Source organism: Scomber japonicus, chromosome 10 (assembly GCF_027409825.1).
Source record: "Scomber japonicus isolate fScoJap1 chromosome 10, fScoJap1.pri, whole genome shotgun sequence".
In the NCBI taxonomy this organism is placed as follows: domain Eukaryota; kingdom Metazoa; phylum Chordata; class Actinopteri; order Scombriformes; family Scombridae; genus Scomber; species Scomber japonicus.
In genome coordinates, this window is record NC_070587.1 from 35451099 (window position 1) to 35463598 (window position 12500).

General features: G+C 49.4%; 2 protein-coding genes across 2 annotated transcripts in view; one reads left to right on the forward strand and one right to left on the reverse strand.

The window, feature by feature from the left end:
* Nucleotides 1-3920, forward strand: part of LOC128366980 (GON-4-like protein) — a 24966-nt gene extending 21046 nt beyond the window's left edge. Inside the window, 6 exon segments of the mRNA XM_053327740.1 lie at nt 354-452; nt 535-616; nt 1137-1669; nt 1718-2211; nt 2543-2645; nt 3586-3920. Coding sequence (XP_053183715.1) covers nt 354-452; nt 535-616; nt 1137-1669; nt 1718-2211; nt 2543-2645; nt 3586-3699 — 1425 coding nt within the window. The 3' untranslated portion in view covers nt 3700-3920.
* Nucleotides 3921-12253: 8333 nt separating this feature from the next.
* Nucleotides 12254-12500, reverse strand: part of LOC128367053 (transmembrane protein 79-like) — a 5102-nt gene continuing 4855 nt past the window's right edge. The window contains exon 4 of the mRNA XM_053327849.1: nt 12254-12500. This exon is cut by the window's right edge and continues 167 nt beyond it. Coding sequence (XP_053183824.1) covers nt 12460-12500 — 41 coding nt within the window. The 3' untranslated portion in view covers nt 12254-12459.

Below are 12500 nucleotides of genomic sequence, written 5' to 3' on the forward strand. Positions count from 1 at the left end.
TGACCTGTAGTAACCTTTACTGACCTCACATGACCTGTAGTAACCTTTAGTGACCTGTAGTGACCTCACATGACCTGTAGTAACCTTTAGTGACCTCACATGACCTGTAGTAACCTTTACTGACCTGTAGTAACCTTTACTGACCTGTAGTAACATTTAGTGACCTGTAGCGACCTCACATGACCTGTAGTAACCTTTAGTGACCTGTAGTAACCTGTAATGACCTGTAGTGACCTCACATGACCTGTAGTAACCTGTAGTGACCTCACATGACCTGTAGTAACCTGTAGTGACCTCACATGACCTGTAGTAACCTTTAGTGACCTGTAGTGACCTTTCGTGTGTGTTTCCAGGACTGTGATTGGTCGGATAAAGACTGGCCCTGCCTCTGTCACGACGCAAAGATCCGCCGGCACCGGAGGAAAGGATGCTCCCGCTGCCATGGCAACAAGGTCAGTGAGTGAGGTCATCAGGCGTGAGGCAGTGATAGGCCGGTTTACAGTCACCTGACTCACCTGTGTGTTTCCTGTGCAGAGCTCAGTGGTCGGGTCCAGAGCCATGAAGAGTCTGGACCCGCTTTACGCCCAGATAGGAAAAGACGACAGCCCTCAACCAGGTGAGTGTGTGTGTGTTCGTTTTTCTATCCTGGTGGGGACCGCAACCTGACATATTACCAACCCCGTGGGGACCGACTCGTGGTTTCCATGGGAACGAGCATTGGAATCAACAGCCTCGTGGTAGGCCTGGTCCCCACAGGGTTGGTTTTCCTGACTCTGTGTGAACCCCAGAGGACACACACGGTACTGCAGTGTGGGGACCTTTTCCTGACAAAGTGTGTAAGTGTGTATATTAGCATGTTAGCTTCGTATTAGTATGTTAGCTTAGCGATTAGCCCCCTGGGTTAGCGTTTCAATCCAACATTTGTTCAAATACTGAATATGAATTGTACTGTGGCTAACAGTGATGTCAGCTGTATGCTAATAGATGTTAGCATTATGTCTGTAGACCCTTTAGAAAGGCTGGACCCCAGTCAGGGTCCCTACGAGGTAGTAAAACAGGTATGTGTGTGTGTGTGTGTGTGTGTGTGTGTGTGTGTTACATTTTATTCCCTCTAACTTCATTGTTTCTGCTCACAGATCGCAGCGCGGCATCATGGGAAGGCTCGTTCCCTCTGGCGGACGAGAAGGAGGAGGAGGAGGAGGTGATGAAGGAGGACGAGGACGACGAACTGGACGACGAGGAGGACGATGAAGATGAGGAGGAGAGAAAGAGCAGCGAGAAGGAGCAGAGCCCGGCTCTAAAGAGGAGCAGGAGAGACGAGGCGCTACAATCTACCTCCACCTCCTCTCTAAACCCCTCCACCTCCTCTCTAAACCCCTGCGCCTCCTCCACCTCCTCTCTAAACCTTTCTACCTCCTCCACCTCCCCTATTAACCCCTCCACCTCCTCTCTAAACCCCTCCACCTCCCCTATTAACCCCTCCACCTCCTCTCTAAACCCCTCCACCTCCTCCACCTCCTCTGTTCACCGTTCTACCTCCTCCACCTCCCCTATTCACACCTCCACCTCCTCTACCTCCTCTCTAAACCCCTCCACCTCCCCTATTCACACCTCCACCTCCTCTCTAAACCCCTCCACCTCCCCTATTAACCCCTCCATCTCCTCTCTAAACTCCTCCACCTCCTCTCTAAACCCCTCCACCTCCTCCACCTCCTCTGTTCACCCTTCTACCTCCTCCACCTCCCCTATTCACCCCTCCACCTCCTCTACCTCCTCTCTAAACCCCTCCACCTCCCCTATTCACCCCTCCACCTCCTCTACCTCCTCTCTAAACCCCTCCACCTCCTCTACCTCCTCTGTTCACCCTTCTACCTCCTCCACTTCCCCTATTCACCCCTCCACCTCCTCTCTAAACCCCTCCACCTCCCCTATTCACCCATCCACCTCCTCTCTAAACCCCTCCACCTCCACCACCTCCTCTCTAACCCCCTCCACCTCCTCTGTTAGCTCCTTGTCAACCTGTCCTTCTGTCACCTCCTCCTCTTCCTCCACTGCTTCCACCTCTCTCTCCACCTGCGCCTCCTCTTCCTCCTCCACCCTCCCCTCTCCCTCCTCTGCTCCTCCTCGGCCCAGTCCTCCTTCTGATCTCCCCGTCTGTGCCAAGAACATTTCTCTGACAGCGAGTGGAGAGAAAGTCATCCTCTGGACCAGGTACACCTCCTCCTGCTGCACCTCCTCCTGATGCACCTCCTCTTCTTGCTGCTCCTCCTCCTGCTGCACCTCCTCGTGCTGCTCCTCTTGCTTCTCCTCCTCCTCTTGCTCCTCCTCTTGCTCCTCCTGCTGCTTCTCCTCGTCTTGCTCCTCCTCTTGCTTCTCCTGCTGCTTCTCCTCCTCTTGCTCCTCTTCTTGCTCCTCCTCTTGCTTCTCCTCCTCCTCCTGCTGCCCCTCCTCCTCCTGCTGCTCCTTCTCATATCTCCTCTGCAGGAGCAGCAGGAGGAGGAGGAGGTGCAGCAGGAGGTGTGACCTGTTTTCTGTTTTGCAGGGAGGCGGATCGAGTCATCTTGACCACATGTCAGCAGGAAGGAGCCAATCAGAACACGTTTCAGGCCATCTCCAGTCTCCTCGGCAACAAGACTCCGAGCGAGGTGATTGGCTGTCGGGTGTTTTAACGTGTAACTCCTCCTCCTGTTCACAGCTGTTATTGAAGGTCAAAGGTCACGATGTGTTTACTGTACATTAAAAAAAACTGGACAGAGGAAAGAAAGAAGGAAGGAAGGTGGGAGGGAGGGAGGAAGGAAGAAAGGAAGGTAGGAGGGAGGAAGAAAAGAAGGTAAGGAGGGAGGAAGGAAGGAAGAAGGAAAGAACTAAGGAAGGAAGGTAGGTCGGGGAAAGGAAGGAAGGTAGGTGGGAGGGAGGGAGGAAAGGAAGGGAGGAAGGAAGGAAGAAGGAAAGAATGAAGGAAGGTAGGAGGGAGTGAAGAAGAAGGAAAAAAGGAAGGAAGGTAGGAGGGAGGAAGGAAGGTAGGAGGGAGGAGGAAAGGAAGGAAGGTAGGAGGGAGGGAGAAAGGAAGGTAAGGAGGGAGGAAGGAAGGAACGAAGGAAGGGAGGGAGGGAGGGAAGAAGAAGGAAGGAAAGAACGAAGGAAGGAAGGTAGGATGGGGGAAAGGAAGGAAGGTAGGGGGGAGGAGGAAAGAAGGAAAGAAGGTAGGAGAGAGGGAGGAAAGAAGGAAGGAAGGTAGGAGGCAGGGAGGGAAGAAGAAGGAAGGAAAGGAGGAAGGAAGGTAGGAGGGAGGGAGGAAGAAGGAAAGAATGAAGGAAGGTAGGAGGGAGGGAGGAAGGAAGGGAAGAAGGAAGGTAGGAGTAACTCCTCCTCCTCGTGTCTCCAGGTCTCTCGCAGGTAGGTAGGAGGGAGGAAGGGAAGAAGGAAGGAAGGAAGGTAGGAGGGAGGGAGGAGGGAAGAAGGAAGGTAGGAGGAAAGAACAAAGGAAGGTAAGAGGGAGGAAGAAGGAAAGAATGAAGGAAGGTAGGAGGGAGGAAGGAAGGGAAGAAGGAAGCTAGGAGTAACTCCTCCTCCTCGTGTCTCCAGGTCTCTCGCAGGTTTCGGGACCTGATGCGTCTGTTTCGGACGGCGGCGCGTCAGACGAGCTCAGAGGACGAGGCCCCGCCCACCGACCCGGCAGCCAATGAGGAGCCAGACTGACATCAACCAATCAGAAGAGCCGTGGGAGGATATTGACCAATGAGAAGTTTGATGTTTGGAGGTTTTTTTGTTCACAGCTGTTATTGGAGGTCAAAGGTCACGATGTGTTTACTGTACATTAAAAAAAACTGTAAATAGGAAATGTTTATTGTTTAATATTTTTGTAAAAAGAAAAGTTTTTTTTAAGGATGAAATAGTTTTTTTGTTAAAATGTTTGAACCAGGAAACAGACTGAAGACTCTTTATTTAACATTTTTACAGATTTTAAGTAAATATACATATTTATATATATGTATATATATTTATATTAGGGCTGTCAAATGATTAAGTTTTTTAAATCGCGATTAATCGCAGAAGTTCCATAGTTAATCGCGATTAATGGCGTTTTGAATCGCATGTTTAAAATCCTGTTATTTTCCATTTGAAGGCAGTTTTAAGCCCATAATGTAAAGCATTTCTTACCAGAGTGTCTTAACTGGGAATCAATCACGGCTCTGCTGCGACTCCCACACTCCAAAATGGTCCTTTGGTGGAGCTGAGGCTGGCTTGGCTGCACCTGGGTGTTTAGCGTGGAGGTGCTAACTCAAACTCCACGTACTCCGGTGGTAGTTAAACTCCGTTTGACACAGGTTGCATTTTACTTTTGACTTGTCAACTGAAGCGTCTGGAAGTGTTTTAAAGTTAAACAAGCCGTTCAAAAGTCCAGTAGCTCTCTTACTTTCCATCAGCGCGGTAGGTTTACTGCAGGAGGCCACTTCAAAGCATAGCGCTACAGCTAGAGGAGCCGTCTACGGGGGAGTAGAAGGGACAAAAAGGCTTGACACATTAAAATGGCATTTAAAAGGCTCAGTAACAAATAAGGTAAGATGATGAATTCATAAATCAGTTAAACTAGTTTAGTTTTTAGAAGCAGCAGAACAGAGCTGAAGGCTGCATGGGTGGTTAACCCTCCTGTTGTCTTTGAGTCAAGGAAGGAAAGGAGGGAGGGAGGGAGGGAGGGAGGAAGGACAGAAGAAAAAAGAAAGGGAGGAAGAAGGAATGGAGGGAGGAAAAGAGGAAGGAAGGACAAGAAAGGAAATAAATGTTCAAATAGCATAGCTTTCCCTAGGATGAGGCAGGACTTTCTCTAGGATGAGGCAGGACTTTCCCTAGGATGAGGCAGGACTTTCTCTAGGATGAGGCAGGACTTTCCCTAGGATGAGGCAGGACTTTCCCTAGGATGAGGCAGGACTTTCTCTAGGATGAGGCAGGACTTTCAGGTAGGATGGAGGGAGGAAAAGAGGAAGGAAGGACAAGAAAGGAGGCAAGAAAAGAAGGAGGGAAAGGAGGGAGGAAGGAAGGAAAGGAGGGAGGAAGAGAGGAAGGAAAGAAAAAAAAGGAGGGAAGGAAGGTAGGATGGAGGGAGGAAAAGAGGAAGGAATGAAGGAAAGAAAGGAGGGAGCAAGGAAGGATGGTAGGAATAAGGAATTGATAATATTCTTCTATACATGGTATTAAATGACAGCATTCTGTGTGTGTAATGGTGTGAGCATTCAGAGTCTGAGCAGGTCTGTGGTGTCGCTGTGGACAAAAAACGGGTTGGGCTGGTCGAGACAAACAGGAAGTAGAGTCGGCAAGCATTCTTTACATTCCTCACTTTTATTGTGTCAGTGAAGACAAGAAAGAGAACACACTAGAAAACATCACAACACAACATCAATGTACAAAGTCAGCACACACACACTGGTGTAACAGGATATAAACCAGGAGTCCAGACATCACTAATCGATCATCTACACACGGATCCTGAGCTTGAACCCGGTCTGCTCCTCTCTGGCAGACCAGGAGGCCGAAAGGAGGAAAGAAGGATGGTAGGAGGTAGGGAGGAAGGAAGGAAGGAAGGATGGGGGGGAGGGAGGAAGGAAGGTGGGAAGGGAAGAAAGAAGGAAAGGAGGGAGGGAGGGAGGGAGGGAAGAAGGAGGGAAAGGAGGGAGGGAAGAAGGAAGGAAGGAAGGTAGGAGGGAGGGAGTCCAGACATCACTAATCGATCATCGACAGACGGATCCTGAGCTTGAACCCGGTCTGCTCCTCTCCGGCGGACCAAGAGGCCGAAAGGTTAAACTCCAGCTGCAGGTGTCGAGTTTCACAGCAGTCCTGAACGACAACATAATGTCTCTGAGGCTCCGCCCACATGATGACATCATCATCCTCATCATCATCGTCATTGGGGGGCGGGGTCATCTCTGGGCTCGCTCTCCAGTTTCAGGGTCGATGGCGTTGTCCAGTTCTGAGACAGGAAGTAGAAAAAAAACTTCATCTTTAACCCTCCTGTTGTCCTCAGGGAGGGAGGAAAGGAGGAAGGAAGGAAGGAAGGTAGGAAGGAAAGGAGGGAGGAGGGAGGGAGGGAGGGAGGGAGGGAGGGAGGGAGGGAGGAAGGAAGGAAAGGAGTGAGGATGAAAAGAGGAAGGAATTAAGCAGAGAAGGAAGGAAGGAAGGAAGGAAGGAAGGAAGGTAGGAAGGAAAGGAGGGAGGGAGGAAAGGAGGAAGGAAGGGAGGAAGGGAGGAAGGAAAGGAGGGAGGAGGGAGGGAGGGAGGGAGGGAGGGAGGGGGGAAGGAAGGAAGGAAAGGAGTAAGGATGAAAAGAGGAAGGAATTAAGCAGAGAAGGAAGGAAGGAAGGAAAGGTCAACCTTCCTTCCTTCCTTCTTTCCTCCATCCTTCATTCCTTCCTCCCTTCCTCCCTCCCTCCTTTCCTTCCTTCTTCCTTCCTTCCTTCTTCGTCCCACCTTCCTTCCTCCCTCCTTTCCTCCCTTCCTCCCTCCCTCCCTCCTTTCCTTCCTCCCCCCTCCCTCCTGTCCTCCTTTCCTTCCTTCTCCTTCCCTTTCTTCCTTGACTCAAAGACAACCTGTCTGTCTCTCACCCATGCAGTCTTCAGCTCTGTTCTGCAGGTTCTCAAGGTTCTGCAGGTGCTGTAGGTTCTCCAGGTTCTCCAGGTTCTGCAGGTGCTGCAGGTTCTGTAGGTTCCTTGCAGCTGGAGGGTCTTCTTCCATGTGAACATCTGCAGTTCAGGGGTTCAGTTAAGAGAATCAAGCAGGAACTAAACACACATGAGTGGATCACTAAAAGGAAGGGAGGAAGGAAGGAAAAGAAGGAGGAGAAGGAAGAGAATACAGGAAGGAAGGAAGGAAGAAAGAAAGGGAGCAAGGATAGATGGAAGAAAGAGAAGAGAAGACAAAAAGCAAAGAAAAGAAGGAAGGAAGGAAAGACGAAAGGAAGGAAGGAAAAAAGGACAGATGGAAGGAAGAGAAGGAAGGAATAAGGGAAGGTAAGACATATGGAAGGAAAAGAACACAGGAAGGAAGGAAGGAAGGAAGGAAGGAAGGAAGGAAGGAAAAGAACACAGGAAGGAAGGAAGGAAGGAAGGAAGGACAGATGGAAAGAAGAGAAGGAAGGAATGAGGAAAGGAAGGAAGGAAGGAAGGAAGCAAGGACAGATGGAAGGAAAGAAGGAAGGAAAAGTACACAGCAAGGGAGGAAGGAAGGAAGGAAGGAAGGAAGGAAGGAAGGAAACACACCTGGCTGTGATTGGTCGCTCTGGCAGCCGGGCAGAGGTGGGCGGGGCTCTGAGTAAACCGTGCTGATTGGCTGCAGGTTGTTCCAGAATGAGCCAATGGCAGAAGAGGCTGCTGCTGACACATCTATCAGAAGGAAACAGGAAGTGGTTGAAAGTCCTTCCTTCCTTCTGTCCTTCCTTCCTTCCTCCCTCCTTTACTTCCTTCTTTCTCCTGTCCTTCCTTCATTCCTTCCTCCCTCCATCCTTCTTTCCTTGCATCCTTCCTTCCCTCCTTTTTTCTTCTGTCCTTCCTCTCTTCCTCCCTTCTTTCCTTCCTTCTGTCCTTCCTTCCTTCCTTCCTTCCTCCCTCCCTCCTTTACTTCCTTCTTTCTCCTGTCCTTCCTTCCTTCTTTCTTTCCTCCCTCCCTCCCTTCCTTCCTTCCCTCCTTGACTCGAGGCGGAGTCATGGACGGACGTATGGGCGGGATCAACGGCGGAGCGGGGAGGTTGCTATGGTTGCGAGGGCTGGATCTCGAGGACATTGGTCAATCAATCTCCCCACTCCGTCCATGGCTCCGCCTCATGCCCATATAAGTAGGACGGAAGGAAGGAAGGAAGCAAGGACAGATGGAAGGAAGGAAGGAAGGAAGGAAAAATACACAGGAAGGAACGAAAGAAGGAAGGAAAAGAGGAAGAAGGAAAGTGGGCCGGATTGGACCTCTCGGCGGGCTGGTTCTGGCCCACGGGCCACATGTTTGACACCCCTGCTATAAGGAAAACCAATCTCCATCTATGACATCACTGATATCTTATTCTTTTTGTTAACAGCAGATTTAAGATCCTTCTTTCCTTCCTTCCTCCTTCCCTCCTTCTCTCTTTCTTTCATTCCTCTCTCTTTCCTCCCTTCCTTCTTCCATCCCCTTTCTTCCTTTCCTTTCCTCCCTCCCTCCTTCTCTTTCTTTCCTTCCTATCTCTTTCCTCTGTCCTTCTTTCCTTCCTTCCTTCCTCCTTCCCTCCTTCTCTCTTTCTTTCCTTCCTCTCTCTTTCCTCCCTTCCTTGTTCCACCCCCTTCCTTCCTTCCTTCCTTCCTTCCTTCCTTCCTTCCTCACTCCTCCTCTCTTTCTTTCCTTCCTCTCTGTCCTCCCTTCCTTCTTCCATCCCCCTGTCTTCCTTTCCTTTCCTTCCTCCCTCCTTCTCTTTCTTTCCTTCCTATCTCTTTCCTCCCTCCTTCTTTCCATCTCTCTTTCTTTCCTCTCCATCTTCTTCCTCTGTCCTTCTTTCATTCTTTCCTTCCTCTTCCCTCCTTTTCTCTTTCTTTTCTTCCTCTCTCTTTCCTCCCTTCCTTCTTTCCTTCCTTCTCTCCTTCTTTCCTCCCTCTCTCTTTCCTCCCCCACCTTCTTTCCTCTGTCCTTCTTTCCTTCCCTCCTTCTCTCTTTCTTTCCTTCCTCTCTCTTTCCTCCCTTCCTTCTTTCCTTCCTTCCCCCCTCCCTCCTTCTTTCCTTCCTCTCTCTTTCCTCCCTCCTTCTTTCCTTCTCTCTTTCTTTCCTCCCTCCTATCTTATTTCCTCTGTCCTTCTTTCCTTCCTTCCTCCTTCTCTCTTTCTTTCCTTCCTTCCTCTCACTTTCCTCCCTTCCTTCTGCCCTTCCTTCCTTCTTTCCTTCCCTCCTTCTCTCTTTCTTTCCTTCCTCTCTTTCCTCCCTTCCTTCTGTCCTTCCTTCCTCCTTCCCTCCTGCTCTCTTTCTTTCGTCTGTCCTTCTTTCCTTCCCTCCTCCTTTCCTTTCTCCCTCCCTCCCTCCTTCTTTCCTTCCCCACCTTCCTCCCTCCCTCCTTCTCGCTTTCTTTCCTCTGTCCTTCTTTCCTTCGCTCCTTCTCTCTTTCTTTCCTCTGTCCTTCTTTCCTTCTCTCTCTTTCCTCTGTCCTTCCCTCCCTCCCTCCTTCCTTTTTTCCTCTGTCCTTCTTTCCTTCCTTCCTCCTTCTCTCTTTCTTTCCTTGAAAGAAAAGTGATTCACACATTTCTCTCAGCACTTTGAGATAATTCAGTATAAATAAAAAGCTCCTCCTTCTCTCTTTCCTTCCCTCCTCCCCCACCTCCCTCCCTCCCTCCCTCCCTCTCTCCTTCTTTCCTTTCCTTCCCTGTGTGTGTGTGATAGTTAATGTGCAGACTGCAGCTGAAGGCCTGAAGGCTTTAACTCCTCAGTAAACTGACCGTATGTGTTTTTTCGGAGCTTCCTGAAGGGACAGTTCTCTCTGATCCTCAGCAGACACGACTTCCTCCTCACAGGAAGCGACTCCATCAGCCAAACACTCGATTCCTCCTCAAACTCTGACGAGACCAGCTGTTTGTACTCGGCTCAGTCACCGCCGAGCTGTCTGACGGAGCTGTGAGAGAGCAGACACCTGAGCCTTCAAAGTAAAAGCCTGTCTGTGTGAGAGCTCCGCAGACACCTGATCCTTCAAAGTAAAAGCCTGTCTGTCTGTGTGAGAGCTCAGCCGACACCTGAGCCTTCAAAATAAAAGCCTGTCTGAGCAGGAATGCTGAGCCTGAAGAAAACAACAGATCACAATCTCTCAGCGTTCCTTACCGTGAACTTCCTTCTCACACGTCCCAGTCTTCCCAGAGTTCCCAGTGTTCCCAGTGTTGCCAGTGTTCCTAGTGTGCCCAGCGTTCCCAGCATTCCCAGTGTCCCCAGTATTTCCAGTATTCCCAGCGTTCCCAATGTTCCCAGTATTCCCAGCATTCCCAGCGTTCCCAGTGTTCCCAGCGTTCCCACTATTCCCAGCGTCCCCAGTATTCCCAGTGTTCCCAGTATTCCAGCATTTCCAGCGTTTCAGCATTCCCAGGGTTCCCAGCATTCCCAGCATTCCCAATGTTCCCAGTATTCCAGCATTCCCAGTGTTTCAGCATTGCCAGGGTTCCCAGCATTCCCAGCGTTACTAGTATTCCCAGTTTTCCCAGTGTTCCCAGATTTCCCAACGTTCCCAGCATTCCCAGTGTTCTCTGCGTTCCCAGTGTTTCCAGCATTCCCAGTGTTCCCAGTGCTCCAAGTGTTCCCAGTATTCCTTGTGTTCCCACCGTTCCCAGTATTTCCAGCATCCCCAGCGTTCCCAGTATTCCCAGCGTTCCCAGTGCTCCCAATGTTCCCAGTATTCCCACATTCCCAGTGTTTCAGCATTCCCAGTGTTCCCAGAGTTCCCAGTGTTCCCAGCATTCCCAGTGTTCCTAGTGTTCCCAGTATTCCCAGTGTTCCTAGCGTTCCCAGTATTCCCAGCATACCGAGTGCTCCCACTGTTCCCAGCGTTCCCAGTATTCCCAGCATTCCCAATGTTCACAGTATTCCCAGCATTCCCAATGTTCCCAGCATTCCCAGTGTTCCTAGTGTTTCCAGTATTACAAGTATTCCCAGTGCTCCCATTGTGTTAAGCAGCAGTCAAGTGTCCATATTAACAGTAAAGAGGTTTTTTTATGTGTCTGAGCTTCACTGCTGAATCCTGCAGCTGTTTAACTTCCTGATTAACACACACACACACACACACACACACACACACACACACACACACTGCTGCTTTAACACAAACACACACACACACACACACACACACACACACACACACACACTGCTGCTTTAACACACACACACACACACACACACACACACACACACACAGTCGGGTCGGTTCAGTTACATCACTTCACATTAAAACTTATCAGATTGTATTGTTTATTTTGTCTGCTTTTATTTTGAAGGCGGGCGTGGTTGGTAGTACTTCCTGTGTGTAGGTGTGCGTTACCTGACACTCAAACCGGTTCAACTGGAAAAATACCAGCAGGGTCACGTGACTGGAGAGAGCTGAGCACACCAGTTATCAGTCTGATCATCTCTTTCTTTCCTCCTCCCTTCTTTCCTTCCTTCCTCCATCCCCCTTCCTTCCTTTCTTCATCCATCCCCCTTCCTTCCTTCCTTCCTTCCTTCCTTCCTCACTCCTTCTTTCCTTCCTCTCTCTTTCCTCCCTTCCTTCTTTCCTTCCTCCATCCCCCTTCCTTCCTTCCTTCCTCACTCCTTCTTTCCTTCTCTCTTTCTTTCCTTCCTCTCTCTTTCCTCCCTTCCTTCTTTCCTTCCTCCATCCCCCTTCCTTCCTCTCTTTCCTCCCTTCCTTCCTTCCTTCCTCACTCCTTATTTCCTTCTCTCTTTCTTTCCTCCCCCTATCTTCTTTCCTCTGTCCTTCTTTCCTTCCTTCCCTCCTTCTCTCTTTCTTCCCTCCTTCTTTCCTTTCCTCCCTCCCTCTTTCTCTCCTCTGTGACAGTCAGTCAATCAATAATACCAGTACTAATGGATGCAGTATATAGTACTACATGGTACTAATGAATGCAGTATATAGTACTACATAGTACTAATGAATGCAGTATATAGTGTGTACTACTAGTATTTACTGCTGGTATCGTAGCTCCTGATCAATGATCAATAATAATACTGATATTATTTATAGGTTTTATAATAACAGTATTTCCTGTTTGCAGTCGAAGTTTGTTGTTTTGATAAAAACAGAAAGAAAGAAAGAAACAGTTTATAAATAAATCAAACATCAAATGTTTAATGATCATTAAAAGAAGAAGTAAACAGGAAGTACATGTGAGTGAAAGAGATCAACAAAATAAAAGCTGACATTTTTAACCAAACATGAAATGAAGCCAACATCCGGTTGTGGGCGGGGCTATAGACAGCGGGGCTATAGTGGGCGTGGCTATATCAGACAGGGCTATAGTGGGCGGGGCTATAGACAGCGGGGTATATCAGACATGGCTATAGTGGGCGGGGCTATAGTGAGCAGGGCTATAATGGGCGGGGCTATAGACAGCGGGGCTGTAGTGGGCGGGGCTATATCAGACGGGACTGTAGTGGGCGGGGCTATAGACAGTGGGGCTGTAATGGGCGGGGCTAAATCAGACGGGACTGTAGTGGGCGGGGCTATATCAGACATGGCTATAGTGGGCGTGGCTATAGACAGCAGGGCTATATCAGACGGGACTGTAGTGGGCGGGGCTATAATGGGCGGGGCTACAGACAGCAGGTCACATGTTTTTCTTTTCAAACATTACAAAATAAAAAAAAGATTTCACTGATTTTTTTTTTCCAGTTTTCAGTTTATAAAAAAAAATTTAAATTTAAAAAACAAAGTTGATTTGAAATATTTCGGCCTGGCAGGTTTTAGGGTTACTGATTACGGCCGAGCTCTCATCCCCAGAACCGCTGCCGTCTGTCGGCGGGCGGAGCCA